Genomic DNA, 17,945 nt, shown 5'->3' with positions numbered 1-17,945 from the left:
AAAAGACACCCATTGTAACGAAATCATGGTTATTGAAGTTAACGTTGAAGGCTTGGAAGAATATAAGAAAAAATCAGAGGAATACAAAGGAAAAGTTATTTTTGCCCAGTTTTCAGGATCAACTGACTCGGAAGGAAAAAATTGGTGTCCAGATTGTGTCGCAGGTTAGCATCTGAACTATAAAGGGAGGTTATCACATTATTCAATTAACATTTTCTGTTTCTTATAGGATCTGTTTTTTTGTTTGTTTATTTGTGCATCTCTTCTAACTCACAATGTTGAGGGGTGGACAGGGGGTACCCTTCTCCCACCTCCCCCCCCCCCCCCCCCCTCCTCCGGCCCCCTCCCCACCCCCCTTTTCTCCCACCTCCTACCCCCTATCTCCCACGAATGTAGGACAGAAAGTCACAGGACAAAAAGTCACGGACAAAAAGTCACGGACGAAAAGTCACGGACGAAAAGTCACAATTCAGTTTTGAGATTATTTTTCTCTGAACAAGAAAACACTAAATTTAAAAATAAATTTTTGATTTTTTCTTGAACTATTATATATGAAGCAACTTTGTAATTAAAATTTATTCAATAAGTATCAATGATGATCAAATAATTGTTATGATAACAAAATGTCAAAGTGGTTTGGCACTTAAATGGCTTCATGGTGCCAAGAAATATATCATTTGCATGATTAAAATTTAATCATTTTTCACTTATCAAGTCTTATGAACAATTTCCTAAACTTAAAAATGAATAAATGTAAAAAAAGAAATTATTTGAAGATCTGTCTCTTATATATTCAAACAATTGTCAACAAATTATTTGTGACTTTTTGTCCTGTGACTTTTTGTCCTATCCAATTTGTGACTTTATGTCCTGTGACTTTTTGTCCTGTGACTTTCTGTCCGTTTACCATCTCCCACCTCCCACTTTTAGAATCTTTTTTTCTCTCCCACCTCCCGCCCCCCACCTCCCATCTCCCTCAAAAGCTGTCCACCCCCTCCATGTTCATTGCATATACGGTGCTGTAAAATATCTATTCCTGGTAGTAGTTGGTGATATTAGGTGTCCTGATCCTGGTCCATGTTTTCCCTTATTTATCTGTTCTAATGATGTCTGTGAAATTGGCATTTTTTAAAAACTGTACAGAATTTATCTTTGTTTCAAATAAAGAAATACTTTGCATTAATAAAGTTTTATCCTGTCCAGTGAGTACTACAGTGAAATTTCACATACATTTCATTGCATATATAAGAAAACTAGACAAAGTGATGGCCTGCACTCCACTCTGAAGTAACTGTATTATAAAAAAGTCAATGGAGTACTTTCTTTGAGATATTATTGTGTCTCCCATGATGCCCCCGCAGATGCGAAGTGTTATTTTAAAATACACAAAGTTGAGCGTGGGATCACATAGGTCTATGCATGGTTCACTGTTGGAGGAGTTATCCGGAAACGCTATGCACTTCGTATGCAAGTATATACTTCAAAAATGACAAAGTTCAACTATCTCCCAAAAGAGCAAATATTATTAAAAATCAAAACCCTGACCACATGCACACCTTCAATATATGTACAAACAGCCAGCAAATTGAAAACTTCCTAGCATTCAAACTGTAGGAGGAGTTATCTGGAATAACTATATACCCATAATGGGAGGGACGGACAGAAGGACGGACGGAAGGACGGACAGATGGACTGACAGACAGGGGTAACACAATATGTCCCCCAACTTTTAGTTGCGGGGGCATAATAACCATCACCTGAAATAAAACCAAACAACTTTTCACCTTTTTTTCTCTGTTTTATACAAGCTTTAGTAACCAGTCCAAAATGTTTTATTGGAACATCAAAGAAAAAATATAGTGCATTAAAACACCCAAGATATATATGTTTATGACTCAGAACAAAATTTTCTGCAATTAAATGCAGGGTTAATTTCCTACAACTGTCAAATTCAACGAAGGAATTTTTTCTACCATTTTTTACATGAAACCGGATGTGATGTACTATGTTTTGGTGTTATTACACCTATAAAGTGTGAAACGAAACAGAAAAGAAACAAATTCAACAACAAAAAAACAAAAACAAAAAGAAATAAAAGGAAATTGTTAAAAAGGGGCAAAAAGATATCAAAATTTATCAAAATATTATACAATGATAATATATAAAGTATTTGTACAAATGTTTGCTCTTTTCCGTTTAATTTTTTAAATTTGTTGATCATTTGATGTCTCCCTAATATTAAAGTTATTTTATATATCAAACATTACATGCATGTACATGTTAAACAAAGAAATGTTTATAAGTGTTTCTTTGATTATTCATTTTAGCTGACCCAGTTATAAAGAAATGTTTATCAAGTGCACCTGATGATGCAGTGTTTATCCATTGTGGTGTTGGTGACAGAGCTTAGTAAGTAATAACTAGTATCTGATATTTTGTTAGAGATAAATGGATTGTAATTTTATATTGGTTAAATTGGTCACACCATTTTGGAAAAATTTTGGAACAATTTAATCTTAACAAGTTTTTGAACAGATGACAGATCATGATGAAATGGTAGACAGAAAAAACAGAACAAGAAAGACAAAAAGTTTTAGAAGCTGATTAAATGTAACTTTAAACCTTAAGGATGTTCGCTACTCTGTTTCAAAATAATAAGCTTTTTAAAAGACTCTTATAAATTGATAGTATATAAATAAAGGAACTAGAAAAGCAGATAAAAATGAAGGGTCAGTGTGCTTGTTTTCGAGATGTAAGCCATTGAAAATTTGGTGGGAAATAATTCTCTCTAGATTTTTCATACATTTAACATTACCACCTGTTTTCTTTCAAAAACGATGAAAAAATAACAAGGATTTTATAAGATTTTCAAAGATGACATTTTAAACTATATGTAATCCTATTATGGAGAGAAAAGTAGGGGTTAGTGGGCAAACATTGTTAATGGCACTTCATGGATAAAACCAGAGGATTCCAAATATTTGGCAAAAATTCAAAAACAAGAGGAGCGAACATCCTTAAGATTCCTAAACAAAGTACCATTCTATTAAAGTTTTTTTTTCTCAAATATGAAAAGATAAGATATAGTTTGGGCATTGCTTGTTCAATAAATGTCAAAGGAAAACAAATGATGTAGGTTTACTCAAATTGATTCATGCACATAACTTGATTCTTTAACTGTTTAAAACAAATTATTAATGATGCCACTGTTTACTTTTAGCTGGAAGAACCAATCAAATGGGTTTAGAACAGATCCTGAACTCAAATTAAAAAGTGTTCCTACATTAATGGTTGTTGGCAAGGTAAACAATGTTTCTATAGTCAATAACATTGTACATTAATTTGTAAACAGAAATATAAGGAGATGTGGTATTATAGATAGGCTTCGATAGGACATAATTTGAGTTTGAAATATTTCCCTTGGCGGCCATTTTGGAGAGGTAAATGGTTGATTTTCCTATTTGACTAACCAACTTGAAAATACGGTACAGTCAAGTCTGATAAAAAAAGAACTTACTAGATCGTAGTTTTGAATCATCCTTTACAAAATTTGAATTGTTCAGAAAACAACTTTTTCTAAAATCTAATGGTCATTATAACAAGTTGAATTTGGCTGATTCGTGAAGGAATTTGTGCATTTAGACCTCCACAATGGCAACGTAGGGAAGTAACTATTGCTCAGATTGTGTCAATCAAAACCTTTCTATTTTCAATTAGAAAAGTATCCACCATAGAAAAAAGACTATGAAATAACAACAGTGAACAGTACAGCCTTCAATGATGAGTAAAAGTTATGAAGTACAGTAAGTTTAAACATGTATATAAAAGGCCCCTGAATAGCAAAAATTGAAACAATTCAAAAGGGAAACCTGATTTAAGAAAATAACATTCAGGAAAAATGATCATGGCAGACAGCAACAAATGACACACTGCGGGAGTTTAAATTCCTACTAAAAATATACTGTATATCAGGTTCTTTTTCATTGGTTTTTTTTTACTATTTTGGACTAAGCTGTTTTCATTAATTGTGTTTCATGGTCTTGAACAATGCATTGAAATGAACAGGACGCTTAATACAACAACAAAAGTGCTGATAATTTATCTCAATTCCAACTTATGTTTTTTTTACAGCCACAGAGACTACAGGAAGAACAGTGTGCCAATGAAGAACTGGTAAAGATGATGTTAACCGATGAATAACAGACATTCCTGGGATGATTTGTCTCCAGCTGTGCACATTCTATTCAGAGTGTTAGGTGCTATCATGTGACCATGTTTTAATTTATTCAGTGTAATAAAATTACAACAGATCTGGCTGTATTTTCTGTTTATGATATGAGAGTTAAAAATCCCTAACCTTAAGTATTCACTATTGTTGACCTACATGTTCCTTTGTTTATTTTGTCTCGCCTGAGACAGAAATCACAGAATCCCAGACATACCTTATGTTAAGAAGTTTCTGTCTGCCATATGTCCATTGTCCTTGACCTTATTTTCATGGTTCACTGACTGTTAGAAATAAAGGAATAGTTTGTAAGGTGTTTATGTATGACTGGTAAGTTTCTTCTGACCATGGCCTCAATTTCATTGTTCATTGGTCAGTGTAATATTTTGGTGCTTTGGTCTGTTTCTCTGGTACTATAAGCAGTAGATGAGCTGTATATGATGTATGACATGATTTTAAGGTGTTCATGTCTGTCTGGCAGGTTTCATTTGACCATGACCTTATTTCATAGATCATATGACAATATCAAGATTTTGTTGTTTGGTCTATTTTTCAGATACTTTAAGCAATAGGTACACTAAATTTGGTGTATGGAATGATTACAAGGTTCACATGTCTGTCTGGCAGGCTTCATATGACCTTGACATCATTTTCATGGTTCATTGTTCAATGTAAAGTTTTCATGGTTTTGTCAGTTTATCAGAAACTATAAGCAATAGATCACCTATATTTGGTGTATGGAATGATTGTATGGTTAACATGCTGTCTGGAAGGGTTCATCAGACCTTGACCTCATTTTCATGGTTTTATTGGTGAATGTCAAGTTTTTATGTTCTGTCCGTTTCTCTGATACTATAAGCAATATATCAACTTTTATTTGGTGTATGGAATGATTGCATTGAGTACATGGTGTCTGCCAGGATTCATATGACCTTGACCTCATTTTAATGGTTCATTGGTCAATGTTTATTTTTTTCAATAAGGTCTGTTTCTCTGATGCTTTAAGCAAAAGTAAACTATATTTTGTGTATGGTATGATAGAAAAATTTACATGTCTGTCTGGTAGGGTTCATCTGAACATGACCTCATTCACATGGAGAATTGATAATGATTAGTTTTCAATACTTGTGAAAGCTCTATATTACATACTTTCAATATAAGTTCAATCATGATAAGTATAGCAGGCGAGACATTTCAGGGTGTGCACCCTTGTTATACTTCATTGTTGATGCATCTGTGCTGGATTTTTTGGACAGTATATTCTGTCTTATATTGTCAGATTAGATATTCTACTGTTACAATGTCTGAAGTTATTTTGGTATTCTGTTATATTTATTTTTTCCATTTAGGAATAGTATCAGATGTTAACTTATCTTTGATGAATTCATTCACCGTTTGGCTTAACTCATGATCAGTTAGAGCTTTTTATGTGATTCATATTGGTTAGTAAGAGTTTGTCATGTGGTGAATGAAATCTTGAAATGTGGTAAGTAAGAACCTGTTATGTGGTTAGTTAGAACCTGTCATAACCTGTCATGTGGTTGGTTAGAACCTGTCATACCTGCTATGTGGTTATTTAGAACCTGTCATAACCTGCTATGTGGTTAGAACATGTCATAACCTGTTATGTGGTTAGATAAAACCTGTTATGTGGTAAGTAAGAACCTTTTATATATGTGGTTAGTTATAACCTGTCAAGTGGTAAGTTAAAACCTGTTATGTGGTCAGTTAGAACCTGTTATATGGTTAGTGAGAACCTCTTATGTGGTTTTTTATAACCTGTCAAGTGGTAAGTTAAAACCTGTTATGTGGTCAGTTATAACCTGTTATGTGGTTAGTTTGAACCCACTATGTGGTTAGATAAAACCTGTTATGTGGTTAGATAGATCTTTTAATGTGGTCAGTGAGGGCTTGTCATGTAGCAAGTAAGAACTTTGCATGTGATAAGTTTTAGCTTGTTATGTGGTCAGTTAGAACCTGTTCTGTGGTTGGTTAGATCCTGTCATGCTGGTAGGAAAAACCCGCTATGTGGTAAGTTGACACCTGTAATGTGATTAGTTAAAACCTGTAATGAAGTTAATTAGAACCCGTCATTTTGTTAGTAAAAGCTCGTTATGTGGTAAGTTAAAACCTGTTATGTGATTAATTAAAACCTGTTATATTGTTAGTTTGAACCTGTCATGTGGTAAGTTGAAACCTGGTTTGTTGTTTGTTAGAACCCGCTATGTGGTTAGATAAAACCTGTTGTGGTAAGTAAGAACATGTTATGTTGTTAGTTAGAACCCGCTATATGTGTTTCGATAAAACCTGCTATGTGGTAAGTTAGATCTTTTAATGTGGTCAGTTAGGGCTTGTCATTTAGCAAGTAAGAACTTTTCATGTGATAAGTTTTTATTAGCTTGTTATGTGGTTAGTTAGAATATGTCATGTTGTTAGGAAAAACCCGCTATGTGGTAAGTTTAAACCTGTGATGTGGTTAGTTAAAACCTGTTATGTGGTAAGTAAGTACCTGTTATGTAGTTAGTTAAAACCTGTTATGTGGTTAGTAATAACCTGCCAAGTGGTAAGTTAAAACCTGTTATGTGGTAAGTTATAACCTGTTATGTGGTAAGTTAGAACCCGCTATGTGGTTAGATAAAACCTGGTATTTGGTTAGATAGATCTTTTAATGTGGTCGGTGAGGGCTTGTCATGTAGCAAGTAAGAAATTTTCATGTGAAAAGTTAAAGCCTGTTATGTGGTCACTTATAACATGTTATGTGGTTAGTTCGAATCTGTCATGTGGTTAGTTAGACCATGTAATGTGGTCAGTTAAAACCTGTTATGTGGTTAGTTAGAAAATGTCATGTTGCCAGTAAGAACCTTCTATGTGGTTAGTTAGAACCTGTCATGTGATTAGTTAAAACCTGTTATATTGTTTGTTTGAACCTGTCATGTGGTAAGTTAAAACCTGGTTTGTTGTTAGTTAGAACCCGCTATGTGGTTAGATAAAACCTGTCATGTGGTTAGATAGATCTGTTAATGCGGTCAGTTTGGGCTTATCGTGTGGCAAGTAAGAACTTTCCATGTGATAAGTTTTAGCTTGTCGTGTGGCAAGTAAGAACTTTTCATGTTATAGCTTATCATATAGTTAGTTCGAGCTTGGCATGTTGTTTAGTAAGAGCTTGTCATGTGGTTAGTTAGAGATTGTCATGTAGTTAGAGATTGTCACGTGGTTAGGAGTTTAACTTTGGGTTAGAGCTTAGAATGTGTAGACCAGAGCACCCTACTAGGAATCAAGTTGGATCGTTACTATCTGAGAATATCAACAACATATTGTTTCTGTAATTGTGATTTATAACAGACTTTTTTATTATGTATTTTTTCTTATTAAAAATAGGTTCCAAATGTTTAGTACCTTAACAAGATTAGCTATTCGTTTTAAGTCATATTGGTTATAGCCCCCGATGTCTTTACAAATCTTTGTTTTTTTTTTTAGTTTTTAGCTCCGAGTGTAACACTAGATGAGCACAAATTAAGAAAATTCGAGACGTTTCGTTTTACCAACCCTATCCAAACAAGGAAAGAAATTGTTTAACACACAGAAATACATTTTATCAAATGGTGTTTATAAAAAGAGAGAAAAAATTATAATTCATAGACCATGCAGTTAAACTTAACCTTTCACTTTAGACGTCAATTTTCTGAGTCAGTCAGCCCGTGAGAGGACTAGAAGTATGAATTAAAGGAGATGAGAGTTTTTACAGTGGTCAAATGACACATATAACCAAAATATATCAAAGGAATTAAACCTTAATAAGAAAATTGATTACAAAGTATTAAAATGGAATGTAATTTAATAAAAATTAAATTATTTATGCATACAAAAATGAAACATTGAAAATGAGATATAGTATCTTTAATTTTATATAGCAATACTGAAAGGACGATATAAAAGCTCAATAGAGGTTATTTTTTCTGTATACTAGTATTCGTCTATAAATAAAGCTTTTGAACTTAAAAAAATACTAGAATGACACTGAACGTAGTGAGGCATTCCTTGTGAAATACAGTCAGCTCCAGCAGAGAGATGTCTCTGGCTCCAGGTATAGGTACTAGTATTCTATTTTCCTGAGAAAATGTCTACTTGTAATAATGCTATCATGAAGTTGTCACGTACTATTCATCCAGCTTGATAAAGATCTCTTGTTTACCTTTACACATGTTACATGCTTCCAGTGTCAGCTGCTGTTATAAGATGGTTGTGATAACAATATTAGTCTCTATAGAAACGTTCCCTCAAGAATGACCAGGTACAAGTTGTACAATATATAATTATTTCAATCTAAAATCAGATATTAATTATGTACAATCAATAATTAAAACTTTCGAACTCATTCTCTATATACATGTCATAATTAAATACCATTCCTACATATCTTAATGATTTCTGTTTATTTTTAATATTCTAAACGTGCCGTTAGAGTTGCATTTAATGGATATTGTTAAAGTGTACAAACTATGAGCATTGTCTGCGTAATTAATGACTACTAGTCGATGAACAAACATATGGGATGGCTGTTGACAATTTCCGGAAATGTTTACAAGAGTTCTAATGGATGTTTGTTATACTTTAACTGTTATATTGAAAGTGTACAGTTTGTTTCAGCCTCGTCATCAGAAAAGGTTAAGCATATAGAAAACATATTAAACAACAACAATCTTAGAGAAATTGAGTGTATGACAAGAATATTGTACTATGATCATTTGTATACAAAACGCACAAGCTTAAATGAAAAAGAGTTAGACATTTTTTCAACTGTGAAATTTATCCGTTAGTGTTTTCATGAAAGTAGGATTTTATGGTGTGACTGTACAGGAAAATTTTACATGTATCTTGTATGGTATGTAATATAATGTCTATACAGTTAAGGGTTTGCATTTATCCCATTGCGAGTTACTTAGAAAGGGTGAATTTACCAGACAGACAGGCAGACAATGAAGTATCAATCCGAAACGTTTAATGTAATGGAGTAAACACTAGGAGAAACAAGTCCTGATTAGTTTTTGTAAGTTTAAAATTCAGACATATTCATTCACTTAAAATAATGATGTATACTTTAATAAGTAAAACTTGTTTCTAAGCAGAACTAAGTAACAATATATATGAATGTTAAAAATACCAGCTGGAGAACCATTGTATTTTAATGTCAGAACTGCCTTTACCAGATCACAATATTTTTATGTATAAAAATAAGGAGATGTTGTATGGTAGCCAATTAGACAGCTATCCACCAACGACCAAAGGACGAGGATAAAAACAAGTATACCAATACGTAAACCATAAAATGCTCCGTGACAACAGAATGCGAAACAATTCAATAGTAAAAACTATAAAGACCTGATTTAAGCTTATAACATCAAATGACGGACGGCAACTATCGACAACCACCGGAAAACATTCTCGGAGGCTTGGTTGTAAATTGCACTCACTTTTAGTCTTGTTTTAAATAGGTTTAAGTAAACCTCTCAGTTACCAAAAAGGTGTTGTGTGACTTACAGTAAGCCAATGACGCACACACACATTAGCTGCAAGATCGTCGCCAATCCTTTGTTACTACAGATAACTCTTAGCAATGTAAACTATAAGACAACACTATTGACTAAATTGTGAATATTTCCGATTCTAAAGTTTTGTATAGGAAAACTGAGAATATAGAAAGCGCAAAACCAACAGCTCAAACTATTGTTTGGATTTTTCTTTTTATTGATGCAACACAATTAATTGATTTCATTTGCAACATTTTCAATTGGGTAACAAAAATTACGAACACCAATCTGTATCTATGAATTTTGCCATTATATAAATATGATACAATGAAAATGACACTTTTATATAATTTTTTGCGTCCAAAGCTCTTTTCGTGATTCATTTATCAGGGACACAACTCAAACAGCGAAAATCAAATATAGCAATATGGAAAATAACTATAAAAATTAAAAAGTTACTACTTTTGTAAGCAAGTATTATTTTGTCCATGTTTACTTATTATAAACTAGTAATGTAAATTGTATATTTATATTTTTAGATCTCTGTCAAGGATAGAGCACATACAATGTTGTGTTCGGATGTCTCTATACCAGTTTTAGCACAAGTTATCCGTTATATTATGTTTTCGATAGTGGTGCTACTTTTTGACACCGTCGTGCTGTATATATGGATAAAACCTTCAAACCGTTCAGCGGTGACCATGTGTCTTTCTCTGTTGGCTATTTGCGATGTACTGTCCATTGTCTGTGCGACAACACACGCTTTGACAGGATTTACCAGCGACGAATGGAATGATATTTGGTTTTGTCCAGTTTACCAGCTGAGTCATGTACTATCCGTCTTATTTCATTCGATTTCAGTACTGGTGACCATGTGTTTGGCATTGCAGCGTTTTATAGTTTGTGCATTCCCTTTTAAAGGCCGGCAAATATGTAACAAGAAACTACAGATTGGGCTGGTTACTATCAGCTTTTTACTTCCAATAGGATTTATGAGTCCAAATCTGTATGGACTGCATACTTTACGTAAAGTTACATTTCAAAATATGGATTCGTTGGGAAACGATACTAAATGGTATAATAGAAATTTCTCTGACTTTAATATTGAAGAAGGGAGTTGCTTAGCATTGAATAATAAAACGTTATCAGAGGAAACGTTCACTGCCGTCGGAGATTATACAGCTAAATGCATTTCTTCAATAATGCTGTCAGAAGAAATATTACGGGGTTTTCTCCTGTGGCGAATAATTTTTCTGCATGTTCTCCCAAGTATTACAATTACATTTTGTATGGGATTCTGCCTTCTTACTGTACGTAAGACAAACATACGGAAGTTACGAACTCGTAGAGTTGAAACAGTGTTGGCTTCTCATAGAAAGAAAACATTACTATTAGCTTTAGTTATGTTTAGTATTTTGACAGGAGAAATTCCAAACTGTATATATCTAATTTTTGAAATGGTTTATGGCAAGCCGCGTGAGGATATTTGGCTACTGTCACGAACGGGACAGACATTCTGTGAGCTTTTCACAGCTAGCTCTTATTTACACAATGTTGTTATTTATATAGCCATGAGTAGACAATTCAGACGGGCAATATGTGAACAGTTTCCATGTAAAAGAAAATAAAAATGATGTGTTTTTTTTAAATTTATTTTGTTAAATTATCTAAGCATGAACATAAATGAGTTGAGCTATTGGCGTATTGACCTTAGATAGATTCCAAAATTTCGAAAAACAGTTGTATGTTTTTTTTTTGTATATCGATAGGTTGCTGTCCCATAGACATATAATTTTATTCATATCCAATTAAGCGTTACTACTCTTATTTCAAATATATCATTATTGTCTCGACTGTGACAAAACTAATTAACTAATTTTATAAAGCTTTGTATATCAGAGGTAGAAGACCTTGTGTTGAGAGGGTTTATGTCCGTCATGTGTCCATTGTCCCTGACCTCATTTTAAGGTTCTGTACAGTTTTTTGTTATGTGAGTTTCTCACTAATTATGAGTAATATGATAACTATATTAGGTGTATGGGGTCCCTGCAAGGTCTGTGTGTCCATCATACAGTGCTAACCTGAACTCGGCCTCAGTTCATGTTCTCCCCCCCCCCCGAAAAAAATCCCACTCACATTTTATTGTGTGTTTATATGCTGAAAAAAGACGCTAATGCTCTATGCTGGTGATGTTGTTCAGAATTTCGATTTCCGTTCGCGTGTCCTTGTAAAGTTAAATTAGTTAATCCAATTAGTTACGTCCAAAACAATGCCGTTTCTATAGAGCAAATCCATAATTGCTGAATAGGTTCTTTTATCAAAATGTTTCTCAAACGAAACTGTTTTAAAATAAATAAATTCCAGCAAATCTCTTTAAAGAAATGAGTCTTCATGCGTCATAAAGCCACAATGAATATCATATTTTGTAATTTAAAAGTATTTTGTAAATACAGTATTGCATGTTCATTACTGTTTTTACTTTAATTGTGTTTTTGTATTTTTAATGATTTTCCTGTACTCATTTTTATTGTATATTCGAGTATATACCTTTTGTTATTCCACCGATCGATATTTAAACTAAAGGCAATAACGAGTCTGTGTCGCTCACCTGGACTTTTTCAACAATGGCCACTCTCTAACATAACAGACTAGAATGTCATTCATGACTAATATCTCTTTTTATTGTTAAAATTGTATTGCAGAGCATTTCTTTCTTCAGTTTTCGGATTCTCATTATCTATCATAGTTTGGTAAAAATCATCATTAAAGGGCAATAACTCATATAAAGAGTTGTTTGTAATTTCAGCCGTGTTGATATATTTGCAGATCTCGTCTTGCTGAAAATTGTTTGCTGTTTACAATTTTTCTTTATCTACTAAAGTTTTGGCCACATACGCAAAAAATGAATGGGTAAACATCATCATTTAAAAAATGAAAACAACACTTTTATAAATTTTACGCGTTCGAAGCGCTTTTCTGGATCTACCTTTTATCTGAAAACCTATGATGTATAAGAACCGAAACAGCCGACGAGCGACATGACCACAAACTGAAAAGGACCTACAAAAATAGTCAAATCCATCTACGGTCAACTTTTCCCGAGGGACTTGAAACCTTAGTTTCTTTAATATTTTTTATAAACGGATAATTTTGGAAAGGTCCTTAGTACTGACCACTGAGCTGATGTTACCCTCGAGGACTGAAAGTCCACCAGCAGCGGTATCGATCCAATGCTGTAAAAAATATAAAACAACACTTTCATAAATTTTACGCGTCCGAAGCGTTTTTCTGGATTTACCTTCACCGGGAACGCTTAAAGCCAAATATCTGAAAGCCAATGATGTATAAGAACCAAAACATCCGAAGAGAAAACAAAAAGGGCAATGATAACTCCTCAATCCTCAATCTTAAGGCCTGTTGGCACGAATTTTCCCAATGTGCAGGTTTTCTCTTTGGTGCGTTTTTCTCGGCGTATTTTCTTCTCTGTGCTTTAATTTAGTATGCGCTGGTTAAGATTGGGATTGAGGAACAGCAGTATCAAATCTGCCTATCGGGAATCAACCGGCGATTTTATCAACGATTTTGGCCATGTTTGACTTATTCGTAGATCTTGTCTTGCTGATTATTTTTGCCATTTAAAATTTTACTCTATCTCTTATAGTTTTCAAGATAATAGGCAAACATAATAGAAATTGAAAAAAAATCGTCATTTAAGGGTAAAAACTCATGTAAGGACAATTCTGTGTAAATGAACAGTAGGTAGATCTTACCCCCTTTGTTCTATTTTCTGGACTCGAGACGATTAAAAGCTTGACATTTTGTGTAGACACATGTTTATTGTTGGATATCGTATGTTGATATCCAAATGTCCTTTGCTTTTTGTGTCGTTGGGTGTCTGTCTCATTGACGTATACCGGCCAACACACCCTTTTATTTATGGTTGTACAAAATTTAATGTTATCATATTTTTTAATATGTTCTTTTTATTTTGACATAAGGGGTATGATCCCGAAATTCCAGTATGACCCCCAAAGTGATGCTGATGGCTTATATTTATGTCTCGTTTAAGGTGAGTCCATATACAGCTGATACATGATTATAATTCATAAACATTTTGGTCTTCTTCAGCTATTTTCACAAATTACCAGGACTGAAGTCATACATGACTTATATTTTTACAGAAAACTGACTTTGAAGATACCAAAGGGAAAATCAAAACTCATAAGTCGAAGAGAGACCAACAAAACAATGACAAACTACCACAAAAAAAAACAAAAACGCTAAGACAGATAACAGTCTACAAAATTCTACATAGAACACTAAAGATTGAGCAAAACGAACCCTACCAAAACAGTGTGTGATCCCATATGCGCTTCGGAAGGAAAAGCAGACCCTGGTCTTCATGTGCACCCGTCGTGCTTGCTCATGGTTATTACCAATGCGGTGATAGGTCTCATTCTGCAGTTGAATATATCAGCAATCAATTGTGACACAGATATTCCACAGTCAACCAAAGCATGATGTCGTTCGTAACACGTTCGAAGGGATAACCTCAACTTTACCACACGAAACCATTGGTTCAATAGCTTCATTGTAAGCAGCAAACCTCCTCGATCTATCAAGCAAATCATGATAGGTAACACAAGCTCTGGAATATCTTTTAAAAAAAGAGATATTTACTCCATATACAGGCGCTGTTGGAAATGAAAAGTTAACTATTGGAAAGCTAGAATCATCTTTTTGGTCGTAAAGTTTTGTAAAGTGAAGTCAACTGATCTAGTTGTCAATTTCTAGATGTAAGTGAAGATATGAGCCAACCTTTAACTGTATATGTCATCTTTTATTTCAAGTCTGATGGGATAGATACACCAAACTTATCATTATTTAGTGAGATGGCATCATCTATATTGCAGAACTGTCTTGATATGATACCTTTTTAAATTTAGATAATCAGTTTTCTCAAAACAGTTCAAATTTATAGAATTACATTATTAACTACATCTATTCACCTGAACCTAATATAAGTGACTCCAATTTATATAAACAGTCACAACTGGTATGTTCAGCTCTTTTGTCTTGGCTTTCATATTCAAATTTTCCAATGAAGTCATCACACACATCATGTGACAGTTTTTCCTAATTGTTTATTTTCCTTTCCGGTGATGTTTCGTAGGCTCTTTACATTTCTTACCTGCGTTAACAAATCACTTGTTTTATATTTGAATGCATGATAACTTATATTACTAATACTCAAAACAATTTATTCAAGGATATCAATATAAATAAGATATAATAAATTTTAATAAAAAATATACCGGTTTACTATGGAAATATGATTATATTGTGGGGATGATTAAAGACAAGAGGCTCAAAATAGCCTGTAATGTTCACTTGGCATTATTGCAAAAACATAGGAAACACTACAATAAAAATAAGTCTGTTCAAAGGAAACTGTGTGGGACAAGATTTTTCTAGCTGATCATTTTGCTGGACCACGTTTCTGTATATCCATAATACTATAGTTTTAAAGATAACAAGAAATGATTGTAACAGGATGCTGTTACGAAGTCTCCCAAACGAAGCTCCCATAATTCGTAATTCCCAGGGTCGCCTGACATTGGGCAAAGTCCAGTGAAAATTGGTTTGGTCCAGTAAAGTTAAATGCATTAGTGATGTCTGGGGACTAACCCTGTATATCATTCAAATCATCTTGGCATGACAAACCAGAATATATATGGTTTAAGGGTGGGGATCTCGACCATTTACAAGATATTAGAACTTTCTCAAATGGCAGGGGGTCGGGATGACCAGCGGGACTAACCCTGTATATCATTCAAACCATCTTAGCATGACAAACCAGAATATATATGGTTTAGGGGTGGGGATCTTGACCACTTACAAGATATTAGAACTTTCTCAAATGGCATGGGGTGGGGGTGACCCCTGGGGACTAACCCTGTATTTCATTTCATGTGCTTTATCATGACAAATCAGAATATATATGGTTTAGGGGTGGGGATCTCGACCATTTACAAGATATAAGAACTTTCTCAAATGGCAGGGGGTCGGGATGACCCCTGGGGATTAACCCTGTATATCATTCAAACCATCTTAGCATGACAAACCAGAATATATATGGTTTAGGGGTGGGGATCTTGACCACTTACAAGATATTAGAACTTTCTTAAATGGTATAGGGTGGGGGTGACCCCTGGGGACTAACCCTTTATTTCATTTGATTTGCTTTATCATGACAAACCAGAATATATATGGTTTAGGGGTGGGGATCTCGACCATTGACAAGATATTAGAACTTTCTAAAATGGCAGGGGGTCAGGATGACCCCTGGGGACTAACCCTGTATATCATTCAAACCATCTTAGCATGACAAACCAGAATATATATGGTTTAGGGGTGGGGATCTTGACCACTTACAAGATATTAGAACTTTCTTAAATGGCATGGGGTGGGGATGACCCCTGGGGACTAACCCTGTATTTCATTTCATGTGCCTTATCATGACAAACCAGAATATATATGGTTTAGGGGTGGGGATCTCGACCATTTACAAGATATTAGAACTTTCTCATATGGCAGGGGGTCGGGATGACCCCTGGGGACTAACCCTGTATATCATTCAAACCATCTTAGCATGACAAACCAGAATATATATGGTTTAGGGGTGGGGATCTTGACCACTTACAAGATATTAGAACTTTCTCAAATGGCATGGGGTGGGGGTGACCCCTGGGGACTAACCCTGTATATCATTCAAACCATCTTAGCATGACAAACCAGAATATATATGGTTTAGGGGTGGGGATCTTGACCACTTACAAGTTATTAGAACTTTCTTAAATGGCAGGGGGTGGGGATGACCCATGGGGACTAACCCTGTATTTCATTTAATGGGTTTTATCATTTAGAACATTTTCAATTAAAAAGATTGTGTCTATCACAAACGGTTTTCAATTTATAATCATTTGAAAATTTAAAAAAATAAAATCCCATAGGGTTCTATAGTAAAACCCTCTTTTCTTTTTGCCCCTCAAAGTACCCCTTTATAAACCCCATTGCACAAACAAAACCCTGATTGCACCACTAGACATGTTAGTCTAACATATTGTGAAACCCTAAGTTAATCTGACAAGCGGTTTTGGAGAACAGGTGCGGACAAGTTCAAATTTAAAAGCGGCGGAAGAGGAAGAGGAAGAGGAAGAAGAATAATAATAATAATAAGAACTGAGCAAAAACAATAAGTCTTCCCAAACTTCGTTTGGGAGACTTAATAAGCAGAAATGAAGAAAAAAAAATGTTTAAATTGTGATTAATAGATAAAAAAACCTGTAAGGAGATGATTGCATATTTTACTTCTATTGATTGATTTGTAGATCTTGTGTTACTGATCATTTTTGCTATTAAAAGTTTTAGTCTATCTATTATATCTTTGAAGGTGTTATGTAAAAACAATTAAATTGGTTCAGAATCATCGTTTAGGACAATAATTACTTAAATTATTTGTAGATCTTATTTTGCTGATCATTTCAGCTATGACAGTTTTTTGTCGGTCTTCTATAGATTCTGTAAAAAATGCAACACACTGGGTAAAAAAAACAAGTCTACTGATAATTTTGGCTGTTTGACTTATTTGTAGATCTTGTCTAGTTGATCATATTGGCTGTTTAAAGTATCTCTTTATGTATTATAGTTTTCAAGATTATAGCTCAAAACACTAAAATGAGTAAAAGTTGTCATTCAAGTGCAATTACTCATGGAGGAACACCACTAATTCATTGCCCCATTTTATGTGACTTGTACTGAAAAAAATCAACATACCTTAATTGCATATCAGAGAGTACTGGTTCCCGGAACTTGGGAAAACCGGTACTTCAGATCTGAGAAACAGGGAAAATGTACCCTCCTATTTAAATTTCATACACATTTTTTATTATCAAAATTATAAAGTCTAAAAGTGTTCTACAATGATCACCAGTCATTCAGGTTTCATTTGATATCAAAATTATCAAAATATTCTACATATTTTGAAAGTTACACCCAAGCACAGAAACTATTTTGTTTTAAATATGTACTAATTTCTGGTATGTTCTTTCAGACTGGGCCCAAATTAGTGGTGTTACACCTTATATAAGGAGTTGACTGAGGATTTCAGCATTTTGAAATATTTGTAGATC

At 34.0% G+C, this 17,945-nt stretch overlaps 1 protein-coding gene across 1 annotated transcript; it reads left to right on the top strand.

Annotated features, from left to right (window-relative positions):
• Positions 1 to 5: 5 nt before the first annotated feature.
• Positions 6 to 4,311, top strand: LOC127712564 (thioredoxin domain-containing protein 17-like). The gene is made up of 4 exons (XM_052219073.1): positions 6 to 164; positions 2,328 to 2,409; positions 3,221 to 3,302; positions 4,132 to 4,311. Exons 1-4 carry the CDS (start codon positions 26 to 28, stop codon positions 4,198 to 4,200), a joined length of 372 nt encoding a protein of 123 aa, XP_052075033.1. The 5' UTR covers positions 6 to 25; the 3' UTR covers positions 4,201 to 4,311.
• The last annotated feature ends 13,634 nt before the right edge of the window (positions 4,312 to 17,945 follow it).

Source organism: Mytilus californianus, unplaced genomic scaffold (assembly GCF_021869535.1).
Source record: "Mytilus californianus isolate M0D057914Y unplaced genomic scaffold, xbMytCali1.0.p SCAF_8, whole genome shotgun sequence".
In the NCBI taxonomy this organism is placed as follows: domain Eukaryota; kingdom Metazoa; phylum Mollusca; class Bivalvia; order Mytilida; family Mytilidae; genus Mytilus; species Mytilus californianus.
The sequence above is the reverse complement of the archived record's forward strand: the minus strand, read 5'-3'. Positions and strand labels throughout refer to the sequence as shown.